Source organism: Globicephala melas, chromosome 5 (assembly GCF_963455315.2).
Source record: "Globicephala melas chromosome 5, mGloMel1.2, whole genome shotgun sequence".
Lineage (NCBI taxonomy): Eukaryota > Metazoa > Chordata > Mammalia > Artiodactyla > Delphinidae > Globicephala > Globicephala melas.
This window is the reverse complement of record NC_083318.1, coordinates 106764053-106786523: the sequence shown is the minus strand read 5'-3', so window position 1 is coordinate 106786523 and position 22471 is coordinate 106764053. Positions and strand designations below refer to the sequence as shown.

General features: G+C 39.7%; 1 protein-coding gene across 1 annotated transcript in view; it reads right to left on the bottom strand.

Moving 5' to 3' along the window:
• The window catches only part of DCHS2 (dachsous cadherin-related 2), a 148055-nt gene that overhangs the window by 6863 nt on the left and 118721 nt on the right, over positions 1-22471 (bottom strand). Inside the window, 2 exon segments of the mRNA XM_070045535.1 lie at positions 2444-2574; positions 19390-19541. Coding sequence (XP_069901636.1) covers positions 2444-2574; positions 19390-19541 — 283 coding nt within the window.

The window sequence follows — 22471 nt, the reverse complement described above, 5'->3', positions numbered from 1 at the left end:
ATTGAGGAAGTAGGGTATATTCAATTTTTATATTACACTTTTCATCATATGTTTATAACACAATTCCAGCACCAAGAAACATTCTAAGCCACTTATTTGTACTATATAGTTTCTATATCAAAACCATATATTAATGGGGATGTGGGTGGGAGGAAGGTTATTACTCAAAACATTAATACAAAACATAAATTTATGAAAAGTAGGCAAGATTTAAATGAAAATATTTGGATGCTAAAGTTAGAAATAGATACTTAGTTCCTTATACTCATTTTTATAAAATTATTTCTTTTGAGTGGTACACACTGCTTCCTTCTCTTAAAATCTGACTCTCAAAATTATAAAGACTATAGAAAGTGTACATCATACTAGTGATGAAAACAGATATCTAATATTATTCACCAAAAAAAATCACAAATAGATGACATGGTAAATGTCTCACATGTCATATATGTTCTCTAGCCTAAACTGCCAAGACAGGGACTTTGTTTTGGAGCTGACAGGTATGGTGCAGGTGGAAAGAAGATGCCAAGGCATTCAGAATAGTTCCACTGTGTGGGAGACTCATAATTTTCATGTTTCAAATTTGAACATTCTTGACATACACCAACCACACTTGACCCCTTTCGGTATGTTTTGATTTATACAGCTTGTTCTTGTGATATATTTATCCTGGGCACATTGCTGCATTTTGATTCCAGTGTATGTACTCTTACCTTCAGTAAAAGCTGGGAAAAATATATCCAACTGGTGAGAGGTAAAACTAGACAATTTTTTATTGGCAGAGTATTTTAGATTTTTAAAAATATTTGTAGGTATCCTTATATATAAAAATTTCTGGAATATAGCCCTCTGCAAGCAGTAATGTTTATAATTTGTTTGGAAAGTGAACATAACAAAATGTTAAGTACATTTTAGGAAGAAGTTGTATATTAAGAGTGAAAGGAGAGAGGATAGTGAAGGGCCACTATTTGCAACTTCAACTATAAAAAGTTGGGTTGGATTTTACCAGTACAGCCATTGACCACAAACAACTTTGAGATCACAGACTATGGAGTCTTCATATAACCCAGAGACCCAAACAATTAAGGCTAATCAGAATATAACGTAAAACTTTGTATTTTCAACCTCTACCATTAATGTGGTAAAATTTTTCTGCAAATGTTGAAGTTTAGTTTACACTAGAGGAAAATGATAACTCTGTGCGAGGAACATCCAACTCCCTTCACTTATTACTTGTCATTAGTGTACTGCAAATAAAACTGAGCAGAACCTTATGGGGCTTTCCTGGGACAGATTCCCCACCATGTCCTCCCCCTTTTTTTGTCTGTAGAAAAATTTTAGTCAAAGAATAGATTTAGGGAATTCCCTGGTGGTCCAGTGGTTAGGACTCCATGCTTTCACTGCTGAGGGCCTGGGTTCAATTCCTGGTAGGGAAATTAAGATCCCACAAGCCTCATGGCATGACCAAAAAATGAAAAAAAATAAATAAATAAATTTAATCAGAGAAGTGAGGAAATACAGAAACAAAAGAAAAGTAGTCAAACAGGACAAAATCATAATAGTTTAGTCATTAAGCATGGTCAAGGACCTTTAGCTCCTCCTCAAGGGCTATAGATAATATTCTGGGCCATATTCTTTGAGCTGTTTTGTAGATACTGAAACCTCTACCAGATCAAGAAGTTAACTATATGATGGCCAGGCTGTAGCCATGACATAAGCTGCCACAATTCTGAGAACCAGCCTTAAAGAAATGGGAACAAACCGACCCTGGAACTGAAGATTAACTGGGCTTAAAGCAATCAAGATGATGCTGATCAGACCACCACATGACAAATTTCAACTTGATCCTCAGAGCTGACTGTGCTCTTCTGCTCATAGCCCCCTCCCTCTGGCTGTACACCCATGAAACTCCCCTTTAGAAGCTCTTGCCCCCTGATCAGCAGTGGGGAATTGGCCTTTGGACACAAGTATGTTTTCCCCTCCCAATTACTGGCCTCCTGAAAAAAATCAGCCTTTCCTTTCAACACTTGCCTCTTGAGTTTGGCTTTCGAGTGGTGAACAGCCAGACCTGAGTTCAGCAACACAAAGACTAATAGTGTTATTAGTCTAAGAACATCACTGCCTCTCAGGGGAGCTTTATGGTGAGCAACGCAGTCAACAAAAGATGCTCTTCATAGAGATTTCACTTTTAAGCAATGTCCATACACATAAAGAAGCTGTGTGGAATGCTGGTTTGACCTTGGGAAACCAGCCTCCTGCTGGTTTGAATGCAAATCCCAACTTTAACTTTTAACTTCTTTGACATTTTCTATTTTGTAAAATGAAGATAAAAACTACTTATGTTATGTGGTTGTTGAGGATTAGTACTTATATTTCACATAGCACCCAGCTGAAAAAATTGTAGATGATATACAAGTTTGATATTTCAAATCACCACACTTACTTTCTGCAACTTCCACTGCTTCAGAGGGGAGAAAAGCCGGGGCATTGTCATTTGTATCAGTCACTTGTATCTTGATCACAGTTGTACCAGAAAGCCTGGGTATACCTTTATCTGTGGCTTGTACAATCAAGCTGGTTTGGAAAAGAATCAAGGAATGTTATCCATCATTCAGAGAATGAGAAAACAACATAAATATGAAATATCCAGTTGAAAACTTAAAAATGAGCTGAATAGCTACTTTTATGTCTCCCCTGACTTTTCTAAATGGCATCATTTAAAATTTATTTCATAAGAATGGTAGCCTGAAATGTATTTGTTTTTGACACATTTAGGGAATCAAATCCAAAGACTAGGGGTTGTGAAGTATTTAAAACAGATGAACTCTCTCTAGGAGACCGACTATAAAATTCAGTCCTTTCTACTAAGAACAACCTAAAAAGTACAAACACCAGCACCTGTTTTTTAGATAAGGAGATTGCCTCCAGCCTGGACACATGGCCTGGGTACTGCTACATATTTCCATGTTACTGCACTAACAAAAGGTAGAGCCACTAAAAGATTGCTTTGTATTATTTTTTTTTCAGATCTAAATTGCAAATCAATCAAAATTGTAGAATTAAGAGAGGGAACTGCCATGAATAATACATGTGCAAAAGAGGCACTATTGACTAGGACTATAAAGTAGAGGTAAAAGTCCATGATTTGAAAGAATTTACACACAGTGATTCAATCTCTCTCAGATGATGGTACAACTCGCTACTCCAGCAGCCAACCTAGAAACCTGATTAGTGTCTTCAACTTCTCCCTTTCTGTCACCACCCTGACAACATCCAACTAGTTATGAGTCTTATAGATTTTACCATCTGAATATGACTTGGATCAGTGTCCCCATCCATTTCACTCCTACCTTCAGAGCCTCAGATGGGCTGATCCACCATCTTGCTTTGCAGGAACTGAAAGGTTTCCCGGGGCATGGGACTTTCAGTTTTTTTTAAAACAGGACAGTCCTAGGCAAACTAGGACAAGTTGGTCATTGTAGCCTCATCCCCTCATCATCTTTACCTGGCATTCTGTGTATTCATTATACCTTTTCTCAACTGGAGTACTTGTTACTCATCAATCTGCCTACTGCAAGTCTCACCTGCTCCTCTTCATCCTCCACATTGCAACTCCTCAATTGCTCTATCAAAAATCCTGGTTTGAAAACCTGACTCCCCTATTTAAAACTTTTCCTTAGCTTTCCATGTCTACAAGAAGTAATACAGCCTTGTGCACATACACGATCTTCTATGACACAGCTTCTGCCTGGAATTCTGGTCCCTACACCATCTTTGCCTTTCAAAGCTCACATCTCTGTAAGATTTCACTGACCTTTCATCTGATTTAGATGCCCCTTTCTCTACCCCATAGCACCCTGTACATTCTTCCACCATAGCAATCATCACCTTTTCTTCTTAATGATTTGTCTGCCTCTCCTATAAGTTCCTTAAGGGTAGATGTCTTGTCTTATTTGATTTTCTTTAATATATTTTGAGCACTGGTTTCTCAAGATTTGCTCAAGATTATAAATGTATCAGATGACAGAGCCAGGATTCAAGCCCAGGTCTTGGTTGACTGGAAAGCTTGTGCTCTACTATATGATACTTTTCAATATGCCTCTCTTACTGTGTATATATCACACCCTAATGCATAATCATTAGCTTTTCACTCCCCTCTAAACACTCTGAGTTCCAGAAGGGTAACTGAGTAATAAACTAAGCTGTCAATTGGAAGATGATCTTCATTTCAGAAGTGGAATTAGTCTTAGCCAGTTGGTGATACTATCTTTTAAGAAACGGAGACTTGGAAGTTGACACACTTCTACTTTATTTTCCATTATTAGCTTACCTGATAAGTGTTCTTTATCTTCCAACCTTAAATGTTTAAAATGATGTAAAATAAGTATCAACTTTTTGTTGGTTTAAATTCCACTTAGTAGCAAATGATCACTACTTATCTATTGCTCATGAAGAACACAGGCTGCTTTCTACACTATTGAAGTGGGGACATCAGTAGAACAACTATTTAAATTTCACATTTCTAGAGCATAGGAATAATTCCATGTAGAAAGTTAATTTTGTTAGCATGAATGTAAGTCAGGTACACATGGAAAAATTTTACTAAAAATAATCAACTCATCATGTTCTCTGCCCCTGCTGCCTGCCCCTCCCCAATGTCATACTAAAGTCTCAGCCAAGACATCAAAGTATGGCTCTGTTGATTCTTCCACTGTAGCCTTAATCACTCTTATTTTCACAGTACTATAACTTCAGGGGTTCCATGTAATGCCTATGTCAGGTTAAAAAAGCAAGATTCTTTGATATAGAGAGAAATATGATTCTGTTTCAAAACAAAAGGACAAGTCAATGGTTTGAAGAACAAATGAAAAATTATGAAGGTAGATCCACTGAAATTCTACACATAACTTCTAAGGGACCTCAAGTTTTCTGTGATGGCTCCCTGGCAGGTTTTGTAAAACTCTTAGCTGGTCCAACTGGTTCCATGTTCCAGAACTGCTGCCCTGATTAGTGTATCAGCAGAGACAATAAATGAAGCTGACCAGATAAAGACAGTCCCATTCTAGTTCAGAGCATAGTTCTCCTACTCTACCACTGATGGAAAGCTATTTCTTACTATGTTAAAGTTTAAATGAGACTTTGACCAGGCAGAATCTTTTCTGATTGCCTTAATATTTAAGATGGTGGTAGAGGACTTTTTCAAAACTCTCTCTCAACAATATATTAAAAGTATACCCAGAATTAAGTGTTCCTACTGAAATTTCAAGAGAAATAAAAATATCAGCCAAAATCATAACACCTTTGAAAGGAAGAGCTATGACTTCTGGTTATATCTACACACGTTTTATTTCCTCTTCCTCTAGACATTCTGCTGTAATGATGGCAAAAGAATTTAAAATAAGGTATATGTTGATAAGGCTAAAAAAGAAAATGTGAGAAGATATTAGTGAGTGGAGTGGGGGAGAAATTTAAACTAATTTCTGGAAAATGCAAGCAGATTGAGAAGTGGTTACAGATAAGTGGGCCAGAGAAAACCATAGATTAAAATGCATTCTGCATTTGTAAAGAGATAAGGATGAGTGAGAAACAGATTTGCCCTCATATAACCAAGGAGAAGCTCAAAACATGGCAAAGGGCAGGGTGAGATATCGAGCTAAAAATAGCTTAAAGATTCTTTTAAACTCAAAATCCAGAACAATCAAGTCCCCTTGCCCATTGCTCTTCACTCCCAGGCAAAACAATGTCTGATGTTCATACTAAGAGTAAGTAATATCGAGGGACTGTCTCTGAAGAAATGAAATCCCCTCCCAAAGGGAAAAAAACTCTCTCTATATACCGTTATTTGTATGTCATCCTGCAAAGTAGTCAGGTTCTTCTCTGGTTCATCTGAAAGCCAAGTGTGCTGGTCAATGAGATCCACCCAGAGAATCTGACTTTGCTATTGCCTCACCTAGGACCAAGGATTGTTAATTACTTACAGAAAGTCTCCCACATGAAAAAGAGAGTGGAAAATAGACAAAGGGAAGAAATAAACCCAAAGGATGCAGAGATCTTGACAGAGAAAAAGACAATGTTAAAACAATTCTAATTAATGTCCTTGGAGACAATAATACAGATAATGCATAAAACAAGAACAAGATGCTATGGAAAATCTCAAAGATTAAGGAAGAGATTTTGGAAATAAAAAATACAAAATATTCAAAAAATTTCAAACCAAAAAGTGAAAAAGAAAGTTTAGAAGGCTATAATTAAGAAAATCTCCAAGAAAAATAAAACAACAACAACAAAAAAACCACACACACAACAAGAAATGGAAAGTAGGGAATAAAACATCACTGACAAAGGATCAATCCTGGCAGTCTAACTCTTGACTGAATAGGATCCAGGAAAAAGAGTCAGGGCAAAGTAAACAAATAAAACAAAACAATAAACAAAAGGGAGATAATTATCAGTGAAATAATACAAAAAATAGAAACATTTATCCTCATTAAAAGAGCACACCAAGTACTCAGCACAAGGAAAGACCCACACCAAAGTACATAATGACAAAATGTCCAAACATTGTAGATAAAGAAAATAACCTGAAAATTTCCACAGAGGATGGAAAAAACAAATCATATACCAAACACAGAATTAGAATGGCATCAGATTTCTCAATAACAAAACTGAGTTTTAAAATATAACAGAAAAATGCCTTTAAAAATCTAAAAGAAATGTTCAACTTCTATATTATCTATTGCATAAATCACATGTGAGAGTAGAATAAAGGCATTTTCAGATGTGCAAGAACTCAGAGAATTTACTTCCTTGGCACCTTTTCCTACAAAACTACTGGAAGAAAAAAGTAAGAGAAAGACACGGGATCTGAAAATCATAGGCCCAATGTTGGAGAACAGTAAAACAAAGTCACAAGTCATGGGGTCCAGCTTTGCAGCGGGCTTAGGGAGTCACACTGTCCAGCTAGATCAGGAGGGCAGAAAGCAGTAGGACCGAGGTCTCCAAGGAACAGAGGACTTCACAGAATATTTGATATGAGAGGCATATCAGTGGAGAAAGATGAGTGGGCATGTCTGACAGAGCTAATGGAATATTTACAAGGAATTAAGTACATGGATATAGCACATCAGGTGAGCAAAACCCAAAGATAATCATTAATGCTGGGGATAAGGAGGAGGGTAAGGAAGGAAATATAATTATACAGTATGACCTAGCTCTGAAGTAAACACCTATGTACTCATTTTATGTAAACACTGATTATTGATTAAATGAATAGTGCTATGAATACAAAGACAGAATTGGATGTAAGAAGGTAAAAATATTAAGCCTGAGAGACCTTCAAGATGGTGGAAGAGTAAGACGTGGAGATCACCTTCCTCCCCACAAATACATCAGAAATACATCTACATGTGGAACAACTACAGAACACCTACTGAATGCTGGCAGAAGACCTCAGACCTCCCAAAAGTCAAGAAACCCCCCACATACGTGGGGAGGACAAAAGAAAAAAGAAAAAACAGAGACAAAAGAATAAGGAGGGGAACTGCACCTCTGAGAGGGAGCTGTGAAGGAGGAAATGTTTCCACACACTAGGAAGCCCCTTCACTGGTGGAGATGGCGGGGTGGTGGCGGGGAAGCTTCGGAGCCACAGAGGAGAGCGCAGCAAAAGGGGTACGGAGGGCAAAGCAGAGAGATTCCCGCACAGAGGATGGGTGCCAACCAGCACTCACCAGCCTGAGAGGATTGTCTGCTCACCCGCTGGTGTTGGGGGGGGACTGGGAACTGAGGCTCAGGCTTCGGAGCTCAGATCCCATGGAGAGGACTGGGGTTGGCTGAATGAACACAGCCTGAATGGAGCTAGTGTGCCACAGTTCATAAGGAGGGAGTCCAGTAAAAAGTTTGGAAGTGCCTAAGAGTCAAGACACCATTGTTTCAAAGTGTGCCAGGAGACGGGATTCCTACCCTGTCTGCCCACAGAAGGCAGAGCACTGCTTAAATGAACTCCAGAGGCGGGCACAAGCCGTGGCTATCAGCACAGACACCAGAAACAGGCATGAAACGCTAAGGCTGCTGCTGCTGCAGCCAACCAAAAATCCTGTGTGCAAGCACAGGTTGCTATCCACACCTCCCCTCCTGGTAGCCTGTGCAGCCCACCAGTGCCAGGGTCCCGTAATCTAGGGACAATTTCCCTGGGAGAACACAGAGCATGCCTCAGGCTGTTGCAAAATCATGCTGGCCTCTGCCGCCCCAGGCTCACCCTGCATTCCATACCCCTCCCTCCTGCCAGCCTGAGTAGCCAGAGCCTGCTAATCAGTCTCTCCTTTAACCCCCTCCTGTCTGGGCTAAGAACAGATGCCAGAGGGCGACCTACATGCAGAGGCAGAGCCAAATCCAAAGCTGAACCCCAGTAGCTGTGCGAACAAGGAAGAGAAAGGGAAATTTCTCCCAGCAGCCTCAGGAGTAGCATATTAAATCTCCACAATCAACTTGATGTACCCTGCATCTGTGGAATACCTGAATACACAACGAATTGTCCCAAAATTGAAGTGGTGGACTTTGGGAGCAATTGTAGACTTGGGGTTTGCTATATGCAACTGACTAGTTTCTGATTTTTATGCTTATCTTATATAATTTTTAGCACTTGTTATCATTGGTGGATTTATTTATTGGTTTGGGTGCTCTCTTTTTTTTATTAGTTTTTATTTTAATAACATATTCTTTTATTTTTTGTTTTAATAACTTTATTTCATTTTATTTTATTACTTTTTTCCCTCCCTCTTCTTTGAGCTGTGTGACTGACTGGGTCTTCATGCTCTAGCCGGGAGTCAGACCTGAGCCTTGGAGGTGGGAGTGCCGAGTTCAGGACATTGGGCCACCAAAGACCTCCCAGCCTCACGTAATATCAATTGGCAAGAGGTCTCCTAGAGACCTTTGTCTCAACGCTAAGACGGGATCAGCAAGCTCCAGTGCTGGACACCCTATGCCAAACAACTAGTAAGACAGGAATACAGCCACACCCATTAGCAGAGAGGCTGCCTAAAATCATAATAAGGTCACAGACACCCCAAAACACACCACCAGCCATGGTCCTGCCCAACAGAAAGACAACATCCAGACTCATCCACCAGAACATGGACACGAGTCACCTCCACCAGGAAGCCTACACAACTCACTGAACCAACCTTACCGACTGGGGGCAGACACCAAAAACAACGTGAACTATGAACCTGCAGCCTGCAAAAAGGAGACCACAAACACAGTAAGTTAAGCAAAATGAAAAGACAGAGAAATACACAGCAGATGCAGGAGCAAAGTAAAAACTCACCAGACCAAACAAATGAAGAAGAAATAGGCAGTCTACCTGAAAAAGAATTCATAGAAATGAAAGTAAAGGTGATCCAAAATCTTGGAAATAGAATGGAGAAAATACAAGAAATGTTTAACACGGACATAGAACTAAAGAGTAAACAATAAATGAAATTTAAAATTCTCTAGAAGGAATCAATAGCAGAATAACTGAGGTAGAAGAATGGATAAGTGACCTGGAAGATAAAATAGTGGAAATAACTACCACAGAGCAGAATAAAGAAAAAAGAATAGAGGACACCCTCAGAGAGCTCTGGGACAACTTAAATACACCAACATTTGAATTATAGGGGAGCCAGAAGAAGAAGAGAAAAAGAAAGGGACTGAGAAAATATTTGAAGAGATTATAGATGAAAACTTCCCTAATATGAGAAAGGAAATAGTCAATCAAGTCCAGGAAGCACAGGGAATCCCATACAGGATAAATCCAAGGAGAAATATGCCAAGACACATATTAATCAAACTATCAAAAATTAAATACAAAGAAAAAAAATATTGAAAACAGCAAGGGAAAAGCAACAAATAACATACAAGAGAATCCCCATAAGGTTAACAGCTGATCTTTCAACAGAAACTCTGGGAGCCAGAAGGGAGTGGCAGGACATATTTAAAGTGATGAACGGGAAAAATCTACAGCCAAGATTATTCTACCCAGAAAGGACTTCATTCAGATTCAATAGAGAAATTAAAACCTTTACAGACAAGCAAAAGTGAAGAGAAATCAGCACCACCAAACCCTTTTAAAACAAATGCTAAAGGAACTTCTCCAGGCAGGAAACACAACAGAAGGAAAAGACCTACAATAACAAACCCTAAACAATTAAGAAAATGGTAATAGGAACATGCATATCGATAATTACCTTAAATGTAAAAGGATTAAATGCTCCAACCAGAAGACATAGACTGGCAGAATGGATACAAAACAAGACCCACTTGTTGTCTAAAAGAGACCCACTTCTGGGCTTCCCTGGTGGCACAGTGGTTGAGAGTCTGCCTGCCAATGCAGGGGACACGGGTTTGAGCCCTGGTCTGGGAAGATCTCACATGCCACAGAGCAACTAGGCCTGTGAGCCACAATTACTGAGCCTGCGCATCTGGAGCCTGTGCTCCGCAAAAAGAGAGGCCGCGATAGTAAGAAGCCTGCACACCACGATGAAGAGTGGCCCCCACTTGCCGCGACTAGAGAAAGCCCTCACACAGAAATGAAGACCCAACACAGCCATAAATAAATAAAATTAAAAGAGACCCATTTCTAACCTAGGGACACATACAGACTGAAAATGAGGGGATGGAAAAAGATATTCCATGTAATGGAAATGAAAAGAAAGCTGGAGTAGCAACTCTCATATCAGACAAAATAGACATTAAAATAAACCTATTACAGGAGGCAAAGAAAGGCACTACATAATGATCAAGGGATCAATTCCCGAAGAAGATAAAACAATTGTAAATATATATGCACCCAACATAGGAGCACCTCAATACATAAGGCAAATGCAAACAGCCATAAAAGGGGAAATCAACAGTAACAAAATTGTACGGGACTTTAGCACCCCACTTTCACCAATGGACAGATCATTCAAAATGAAAATAAATAAGGAAACACAAGCTTTAAATGACACATTTAACAAGATGGACTTAATTGATATTTATAGGGCATTCCATACAAAAACAACAGAATACACTTTCTTCTCAAGTGCTCATGGAACATACTCCAGGATAGCACGTATCTTGGGCCACAAATCAAGCCTGGGTAAATTTAAGAAAATTGAAGTTGTATCAAGTATCTTTTCTGACCACAACACTATAAGACCAGATATCAATTACAGGAAAAAAAACTCAAAAAATACAAACACATGGAGGCTAAATGATACACTACTAAATAACCAAGAGATCAGTGAAGACATCAAAGAGGGAATCAAGAAACACCTAGAAGCAGGGCTTCCCTGGTGGCACAGTGGTTGAGAGTCCGCCTGCCGATGCAGGGGACACGGGTTTGTGCCCCAGTCTGGGAAGATCCCACATGTCATGGAGCGGCTGGGCCCGTGAGCCATGGCCACTGAGCCTGCACATCCAGAGCCTGTGCTCCACAAACGGGAAAGGCCACAACAGTGAGAGGCCCATATACTGCAAAAAAATAAATAAATAAAAGAAACACCTAGAAGCAAATGACGATGAAAACACGATGACCCAAAACCTATGAGATGCAGCAAAAGCAATCTAAGAGGGAAGTTTATAGCAATGTAATCCTACCTCAAGAAACAAGAAAAAACTCAAATAAGCAACCTAACTTTACACCTAAAGCAATTAGAGAAAGAAGAACAAAAAAACCCCCAAAGTTAGCAGAAGGAAAGAAATCAGAAATATCAGATCAGAAATAAATGAAAAAGAAATGAAGGAAAAAATAGCAAAGATCAATAAAAGTAAAAGCTGGTTCTTTGAGAAGATAAACAAAATGATAAACCATTAGCCAGACTCATCAAGAAAAAAAGGGACAAGAGTCAAATCAATAGAATTAGAAATGAAAAGGAGAAGAAACTACTGACCCTGCAGAAATACAAAGGATCATGAGAGATTACTACAAGAAACTCTATGCCAATAAAATGGACAACCTGGAAGAAATGGACAAATTCTTAGAAAAGCACAGCCTTCTGAGACTGAACAAGGAAGAAATAGAAAATATAAAGAGACCAATCACAAGCACTGAAATTGAAACTGTGATTAAAAATCTTCCAGCAAACAAAAGTCCAGGACCAGATGGCTTGACAGGCAAATTCTACCAAACATTTAGAGAAGAGCTAACACTTATCCTTCTCAAACTCTTCCAAAATATAGCAGAGGGAGGAACACTCCCAAACTCATTCTACGAGGCCACCATCACCCTGATACCAAAACCAGACAAAGATGTCACAAAGAAAGATAACTACAGGCCAATACCACTGATGAACATAGATGCAAAAATCCTCAACAAAATACTAGTAAACAGAATCCAATAGCACATTAAAAGGATCACACACCATGATTAAGTGGGGTTTATCACAGATTCTTCAATACACACAAATCAATGTGATACACCATACTAACAAATTGAAAGATAAAACCCATATGATATATATATGGAATCAGGAAAAAAATAGTTCTGAAGAACCTCGGGGCAGGACAGGCATAATGACACAGACATAGAGAATGGACTTGAGGACACAGGGAAGTGGAAGGGGAAGCTGGGACGAAGTGGGAGAGTGACATGGACATATATACACTACCAAATGTAAAATAGATAGCTAGTGGGAAGCAGCTACATAGCACAGGGTGATCAGCTCTGTGCTTTGTGACCACCTAGAGGCGTGGGATAGGGAGGATTGGAGGGAGACACAAGGGGGAGGAGATATGGGGATGTATGTATATGTATAGCTGATTCACTTTGTTATACAGCTGAAACTAGCACAACAATGTAAAGCAATTATACTCCAATAAAGATATTTTAAAAACAACTTATATGATAATCTCAATAGATACAGAAAAAGCTTTTGACATAATCCAACACCCATTATGATAGACACTCTCCAGAAAGCGGGCACAGAGGGAACCTAATTCAATGTAATAAAGGCCATGTATGACAAACCCACAGCAAACATCGTTCTCAATGGTATAAAACTGAAATCATTTCCTCTAAGATAAGGACAAAGACAAGATTGCCCACTCTCACCACTATTATTCAAAATAGGTTTGGAAGTTTTAGCCACTGCAATCAGAGAAGAAAAAGAAATAAATGGAATCCAAATCAGAAAAGAAGAAGCAAAGCTGTCACTGATTGCACATACATGATACTATACATAGAGAATCCTAAAGATGCTACCAGAAAACTACTAGAGCTAATCAATGAATTTAGTAAAGTTGCAGGATACAAAATTAATGCACAGAAATCTCTTGCATTCCTATACACTAATGATGAAAAACCCGAAAGAGAAATTAAGGAAACACTCCCATTTACCACTGCAGCAGAAAGAATAAAATACCTAGGAATAAACCTACCTAAGGAGACAAAAGACATGTATGCAGAAAACTATAAGACACTGATGTAAGAAATTAAAGATGATAAAAACAGATGGAAAGATATACCATGTTCTTGGATTGGAAGAATCAGCATTGTGAAAATGACTGTACTATCCAAAGCAATCTACAGATTCAATGCAATACCTATAAAATTACCAGTGGCATTTTTCATAGAACTAGAACTAAAAAGTTCACAATTTTTATGGAAACACAAAAGACCCCAAATATCCAAAACAATCTTGAGAAAGAATAGCGGAGCTGGAGGAATCAGGCTCCCTGACTTCAGACTATACTGCAAAGCTACAGTAATCAAGACAGTATGGTACCGGCACAAAAACAGAAATACAGATCAATGAAACAGGATAGAAAGCCCAGAGATAAACCCATGCACATATGGTCACCTTATTTTTGATAAAGGAGGCAAGAATATACAATGGAGAAAAGACAGCCTCTTCAATTAGTGGTGCTGGGAAAACTGGATAGCTACATGTAAAAGAATGAAATTAGAACACTCCCTGACACCATACACAAAAATAAACTCAAAATGGATTAAAGACCTAAATGTGAGGCCAGACACTATAAAACTCTTAGAGGAAAACATAGGCAGAACACTCTATGACATAAATCACAGCAAGACCCACCTCCTAGAGAAATGGAAATAAAAACAAAAAAAACAAATGGGACCTAATGAAACTTAAAAGCTTTTGCACATAAAAAGAAACCATAAACAAGACGAAAAGACAGCCCTCAGAATGGGAGAAAATATTTGCAAATGAAGCAACTGACAAAGGATTAACCTCCAAAATATACAAGCAGCTCTTGCAATTCAATATCACAAAACAAACAACCCAATCCAAATATGGGCAGAAGACCTAAACAGACATTTCTCCAAAGAAGATATACAGATTTCCAACAAACACATGAAAGGATGCTCAACATCACTAATCATTAGAGAAATGCAAATCAAAACTACAATGATGTATCACCTCACACCTTTCAGAATAGCCATCATCAAAAATCTACAAACCATAAATGCTGGAGAGTGTGGGGAGAAAAGGGAACCCTCTTGCACTGTTGGTGGGAATGTAAAGTGATACAGCCACTATGGAGAACAGTATGGCAGTTCCTTAAGAATGTAAAAATAGAACTACCATACAACCCAGCGATCCCACTACTGGGCATATACCCTGAGAAAACCATAATTCAAAAAGAGTCATATATCACAATGTTCATTGAAGCACTATTTACAGTTGCCAGGACATGGAAATAACTTAAGTGTCTGTCGACAGATGAGTGGATAAAGAAGATGTGGCACATATATACAGTGGAATATTACTCAGCCATTAAAAAGAAAGGAAATTGAGTTATTTGTAGTGAGGTGGATGGACCTAGAGTCTGTCATACATAGTGAAGTAAGTCAGAAAGAGAAAGACAAATACCGTATACTAACACACGTATATGGAATCTAAAAAAAAAAAAAAAAGATTCTGAAGAACCTAGGGACAGGACAAGGATAAAGATGTAGACGTAGAGAATGGACTTGAGGACACGGGGAGGGGGAAGGGCAAGCTGGGACAAAGTGAGAGAATGATATTGACATATATACAGTCCCAAATGTAAAATAGATAGTGGGAATCATCTGCAGGGCACTGGGAGATCAGCTCGGTGCTTTGTGACCAGAGGGGTGGGACAGGAAGGGTGGGAGGGAGACACAAGAGGGAGGAGATATGGGGATATATGTATGGGTATAGCTGATTCACTTTGTAATACAGCAGAAACTAACACAACAATGTAAAGCAATTATACTCCAATAAAGATGTTAAAAAGAAAATATCATCACAGCAAAACAAAAAAATATGATATTGTTCTATGTATTTGGCTCTACTGTTGATTGGTATGTAAAAGTTTATGGCTACTGTACACTGCCTGTATTAGTTCTTTTATCATAAAATGTCCCTCTTTCTCTTATTTAAAAAAAAAAAAAGAAAATCAATCTGTTAACTGGAGTTTTAAGTTAACTTCACTGTTTTATATTAATTAACCTGCAAATACAACAGTGTGTACTTTATCTTGTTAGGAAACAACTTGGGAGAAGTATATTCCTTGCAAACTTTTTACATTAAGGAGTACTTTTGCAGATTCCAATCCAAACAAATTCTGAAAGTTTATTCTTTCATACAGTCAACCTTTCCTCTTGGTTTCCACAAAACCCCCTTTTCCAGGTTCTGTTCTGATGTTTGTAGTCCCTGAATCTATCTTGCTGGCTGCTTTTGCTGTCTGGCCCCCAAGTGGTGATAATCCCCCAAATTCTCATTTCACATAGTGTCCTAGGTAATTCCATTTTACACATTTTCCCTGGATGAAGCCCAAGTCTAAATCCTGAATGAAGATCTCTTTCCTGAGCTCCAGATCATTATTTTTAATTGCCAAAGGAGTATCTTTACTTTTGCTCTTGCACTGGCCCTTCAAACTCAAAATGCCCAGAAAAAAAATCCCAATCCCGATCTATTCTTCTTCCCGCCTTTCCTATGTGGAAACTTTAGAAGCATTTTCCATCTCTTTCCTTGTTGAATAAATTCAACTGATCACCATGTTCCTATGGACTCCGTATCTGAGTCAACTAGTAAGTATGTCCCCTCCTCCCATCCTCACAGCTTCATCCACATAATAGATCTTTGTCAGCTCTTGTCTAGCCTAACTGGTCTGTCTGATGCTGGTTCTCTGTCCTGCAAGACAACCATTACCAGATGTCCTTAAAAATAAAGATCTTAGCATGCACTCAACTGCTTACACTTTTATATAGCCTACAGAATAGAGTACAATTTCCCATATATGGCATATAAATTTCTCAAAAATGTGCCTGTGACCTACCAGACTCTTTTTTTGTTGTTGCTTTGTTTCATTTTTCACATCACTGACTGAGATTTTTCCCCCAGTTTTATTCAGATATAATTGATACATAGCACTGTATAAGTTTAAGGTGTACAGCATAATTTGGCTTACATATATTGTGAAATCATTACCACAATAAGTTTAGTTAACATCCATCATTTCACATAGATGCAAAAAAAACCCATGAAAACTACATTTCCCCTTGTGATGGGAACACTAAGAACCTACTGTCTTAACAACTTTCCTGTATATCTTACAGCAGTGTTAGCCATAGTCATTATGTTGTACATTACATCCCCAGTACTTATCTTATTGGAAGTTTGTACATTTTGACTATCTTCCTCCTATTCCTCCACACCCCCAGCCTCTTTTTTATAATCCCACACTCAAGTGCTTCTCAGGTGCACTGTACCACTTGTTATTTCCAAATATACCAAACACTTTCACGTGTCCATGTCCTTCCTCATGCTTCTTGCCTGGAAAGCCTTTATTCCATTTTCCATGGGGACTCAACAGACTGAGGTTCCAATCCCAGCCCTGCTGCTTATGAGTCATGTATTTTGGAAAAGACAACTAACATTTCAGCCCATTTCCTACTTTGTATATATAATTGCTTTTTATTTTTTCTCTCACAGTCATAATGAGTGTTCAATGGAGTGTATGAATTTAGCATTGCTCCTGGCAATAACTGCTCTTTGACCTTGAATATTTATGCTACAGAAAGTGAATTTTTAAACATTTAAATTTGCCTAGGGCTTTTTTGTTTCTCGTTTTTATTTAAAGTCCCTGAAAAGACTAACTAAATCTTGGCCCTAAAGTTTTATAAGACTTACATGAATATCGATTACCAACTTAAGCAGGGATAAATCTCACCCCATCAATTATAACTCAAGCAGTGGAGAACAGTGATTCAAATCCCATCTCTGCATGCTCACAACTAGACATGTGTTATTTCACAACTGTGAGTTGGAACTTATTTTATATTACTATTTTAAGTTTCTAAAGTGTTTTTTCTGTTTTGTTTTTGTAAACATACAGGTATATACTCTAAAGATTCATTCACATGATACAGTAAGAAGCCCTACTATGACCATTCACACAGGCAAGAATCTCAGTTCTACATTTACTGGCTGCCTATTCCTGGCAAAAGACTTTACATCTCTGAATTTCAGTTTCCTCACTCTGTAGATCTTAAGTCTGTTATGAGAATTCAACCGGTAAAACAGGTGCTCCATAAATGGCACGTATTGTGATTATTACTATGCTTCCTGCCATGGGTTATCAGGGCACTCAGTTTTTGAGTTCCCTGAAAACAAGAACTGTTTCATGTGTCTTTATATCCCCAGTCTCATGCTTGGTAAATAGTTTATAAAATTCAGAAATATCAGTCAGACAGAACTAAAGAACTAATTTTTCATAGTCTGTCCACTGAGTTTTCCTATTTGTGGCTTAATATGAGAACTAAAAATTATTTAATGCATTTATATTGAGTAGAATCACAACTGACAATATCTTCCTCCTCCTCATTTTATACTGTAAAAGAGAGGGCTAGAATTGGGAATATCTTCCTGTGTCAGACAAAATAGCGAAATTCAAAAGTTAAAAACAAAAGTTAAATGCTAAATGACATCTTTTCCAAAACATTCACTAAAGGTATAGCAGGCTGGGGAAAATCCTCCTATTTTTCTCACTGCCTTAAATATCAGGAAAAGCACTAAAAAGGCAGAGAAGCCACAAGGGGGGAGGGAAGGGGGAAAACCCGGAGAGGCAGGGGGTTCAAAATGTTCCCTTGCCTCGGTGACAGTGGAGACTGTGTGTGTGTGTGTGTGTGTGAGCATGAGTGTGGTTGCCTCTGAGTCTCTCTGTGGCAGTGTGTGCAGATTTCATCTTCTCTCAGTTCCTGCTTCTCCCAGCTTAAATTCATGAGGAATTGGAGAGGGGAGCTTTTAAATATTGGGACCAATTTAAATGTTGGAAATGGGAACGTTGAAAGTGTGACTCAAATAGGAAAATGCTGAAAGGAATTAAATTTAATTGTTAATTATGCTCCATTGAATAAGAACATTGTAACAGAAAGTCATTGCAATCAGGAAATGCTTAGTTCCTGGAACATAGCAGACCTTCAAGAATCTCTGAATTTGTAATCACTCAGGTGGCAACTAGGCTGAGATTTACCTGCAGTCATCTATAGAGAGAAAAAAAAAGCTTTACACTTAAAATTACTATAGATACAATGTAGCAGGAATAGGTTATAACATATTTATACAATTGATTTTAATATATTTATATAGTAAGTATCATGACAATTGATTACACTAAAATAATCCTGAAAAAATTATACTAGTTAACACAGAGTAAGGTCTTAAACTAAACTTTTAAAATACCTTTGAAGTAATATTTTGAAATATATTAAACAAAAAGAACTAAACAATCAAGCGTTTAGAGTTGGGAAGTTTTTCAGAGTTAAATTAATCCAGTCCACCCAGCAACAGATCCCATTTTAATTGGCTCTTGCTACTCAACCACAGGAACACACTGCACTTTCTTCATATAACATGTAAGTAGTCTGGCCTAGGAGAATATTGACACTCAGGTATCTTGTATTCCTGTTTTTTCCCTCAATAGAAGGTCTGCTCTGTAGCTTGTAGGGTGGAAACAGTGTGATTTGGCATTAGAACACCTGGCAGTGAGACCATGATTCATGGTTAAATGGTTCTGTAACCCTGAGTGAGACACTGCGTGTCCCTTGTCTCATTAGTGAGTGAGAAAAGGCCTCACTGAACTTCTCTGGAGGTGACCGTGAGGATTAAAAGAAACACTGTCTGGGCATGGTCTTTCGGAAGAACATACAAATACAAGGCAGACTGAAATGCATGGTGAGGAAGTCAAGCATCTCTTTGACCCCAGGCTTCCCAAGTGACCACTTCCCCAGAGACAAACAAGGTTCACAGTTTCTTAGGTTTTCTTCCCGAAGTCGTCCAACTTTACGGGTGTGCTTTTACTCAAAGAGGCCTGCAGGGTAAGCACTGTGGGGCAACAAAGCAGAATAGCTGGTCAAACGGATCTGAGTCTTGGACAAACCTGTAGGCTCTGGTGTACTCATAATCCAGAACTGCACTTGCTGTTAGCACACCGCTCAGTGTGTCCATCTGGAACGCTTGTACTTGGTTGCTGGAGAGAATAGAATACTCGATGAGGCCGTTTGTCCCACTGTCCTGGTCTGTGGCAAAAACCTGTGAGGAAGAAACTCCTCCGTTAGGTAAGGATTGAATCTGCAGAATGGGTTAAGCCTGTTATTCAGAGAAATGCATTATGAAAGAATCACATGGTCAAACACACTTTAAAGACAATGACCAAAGGAATATTAGCCATGGCTGAAGCTTACATTTATATTAAAGTGAATAATGGGTGAGAAGACTATTCTGAAGATTCATTGAAAGGATTTCCAAGTAATTTTCAGTAGGAGTATTGCATGCTTTGCGCTAAATGAAACAAAACCTAGATTTAGTGCTAACAAAGTTAGGTCCTGGTGATTTATTTGATGAGTTGTCCAAGTACTAGCGTTGAAGATAAAACAAAAGTTCTGCATCACTCTCCATGGAGATATATTATTTCGTCTGCTTTACATTTTAATCACAAACTAATTCTATCAGTGGATTCAAGATCTTGTTTAAGAACAAGCTGACAGATTAATTTCTATTTATTTTTAAAAATATTTATTTATTTATGTATTTGCCTGTGCTGGGTCTTAGTTGCGGCATGCAGGATCTTTTAGTTGTGGCATGCGGGATCTTTAATTGTGGCATGCAATCTCTTAGTTGTGGCATGCGGGATCTAGTTCCCTGACCAGGGGTCGAACCCAGACCCCCTGCATTGGGAGCATGAAGTCTTAGCCACTGGACTACCAGGGAAGTCCCTCTTTCTATTTATTTTTATCTTCTAGGCCCCTCAGCCTTGGCCTGAGCTCCCATTCCCTGTCATCTCTCTCCTGGGTGACTGTACTGATATCCTGGTGGGTTTTTGCTTGTAACTCCCTTCCTTTTCAATCTATCCTTCACACTGCTGCCAGAGTTCTCAGGGGATCCAGAGCCTCATCAGGACCTCATCAGAGGGCACACACCAGCTATTTGGTACAGAAAGGCAGCAACAGACAGCTCCCTTCGAGATCACAAGGAAGAGAAACTTATCTGCATACCATCAGAATAAAGTCCATCATGTCCCCTAGGCCGTACACTTAAATGAGTTACAGAGAGTAGGCCTCCCAGGAGGCGTATCAGTTAGGGTCTTTGGATGCCAGCAACACAAATCCACTATGGCCAACTTCATCAGGAAAGAAACATAGCAGAAAGACAGCGCCCAGGTGAAGCACAAGAACCTGAACAGCTCTAAGGCACAGCTTCTTTGAGCTGTTGCCATCAAGACAAATCACCCCTACTATGTCTCTGTCTGGTGTCCTACCACCCAAGATTCAAATTCCAGGGAGAGAAAGTCTCTATGGGACCGAGGCAGTTGACAGCACCTTGTGTCAGGGTGGGGTGGGGGGGAGGTCACCACTTTGACTGACAGTCCCATCAAGACTGCACCTGGCAGAGGAGGGTCAGTTCCTAAAGGGAGTTTGTGGGGCTGCAACCAAAAGGAGGGTGTGTAGGCAGTGTGGTAGCAAAAAGCAAGAACTCCAGAGCCTTCTACATTCCTGTCTATCTGAACAGGATACAGGCAAATGGCAGTTCTAGTTTCCTGGAAACTAAATGATCTAAAAATACGAAGAACAAAGTTCCTTGTATCCGTCTCTGACTGGGCCTTCTCGAAGGTTTTATCACCTGAACCACTGGCAAGTCAGGCTGTCTCCCTGTCGGGTGTACATGGGCTTTAATGGGACCCTCACCTTCACATATTCCACATGAGTGGTCTATCTCTGTCCAGGTTAGCATGTGCGACAAAGCATGATGCACCAGCTCCCCAGGGAGGAGTCCTCTGTGACCAAGCAGGTCCCACAGTGGCGCTGGAGGCATCCATGATCCCCGCTGAACAGGCATCACTGGGGGTGCGGGGGCTGAACAAGAGAACGCCTTTACCTCCTCACCTTCCTCTCAAGCATCTCTGTCATGGCTAGAGTAAAGGTGCAGCACTTCTGGAACAGGCTGGAACCTGGAGCAATTAAGCTCCAATCATACAAAATAAATGGGCAGAAATAATGTAGGAAATCCTGGGAATCCTGGACCATGTGGGGAGCACAGAGCTAAAACTCCAAGACAGCTGAGCCTCTACTGGTCTTGTTTGCACCGTCAGAGGCGAACGTGTGCATCTGAACTGGGCAGGAATCAAAGGAAAGTGTCTCTATATGTTCAGGTGAAGGTAGCTGCACAGTAACCTAGGGGATCACCTGGATCCCTGCCTCCATCTACCACAGAGAGAAAGTCATGCGGTGCTGGGTCATGGGAGTGGGGTTACAGAGGCCAAAGGGAATGTCCCACTAGGCTGCTGACTGTCAGGATGGGGGTTTATACCCATTTCCTGTGCAGATTCCCAAGAGCCTGTAGGTGTTGTAATGTCCAGGTTCTTGAATTCAAAACATCGGTTCAACCTTGAAGGGAAAGGTGAAAATGGGCACCAGTCCCCGAAGCAGGTAGAGTCTATCAAGGATGGGTGGGTTTGGAGCCTGAACAAGAAGACTGCCATGTGAACAGACCCTCTTTTTTCAGAGCATGGGGCTTGGTCCCAAGATAGGGCTGGGCTTGAAACAGCAGATCTATGACTTTCACATGAGACACCTGCAAATCCAAACCAGGGGCCCCTTCCATGTGTCTGTGCTGCTGCCATGCTCATCTGGCTGCAGCTCCACCTGGCAAATGCCTGCTTACCCTTTAAGACTGAGTGCAAACCTCATTCTTCATGAAGACTGACACTCTCCTCCAGGAACAGTCTGTGCCTCCTCTTTTCTCTCATGACATGCAACATACACTTCTATTATAACATTAGTGATTTGCATTTAAATTGTATACTTAGTCTTCTGACTTCCCCACTGAATTGTACACATGTGTAAGGTGAGCTGCTTTTTGTGCCCCTCTAGATTCCCTGCTAGTGTTCTACGGGGGCCCTAGAGAAAGCAGGTGGGTCTAACCGAGCACGAAATGGATAGGGGAAGGAGAGTGAGCTCAGAAAC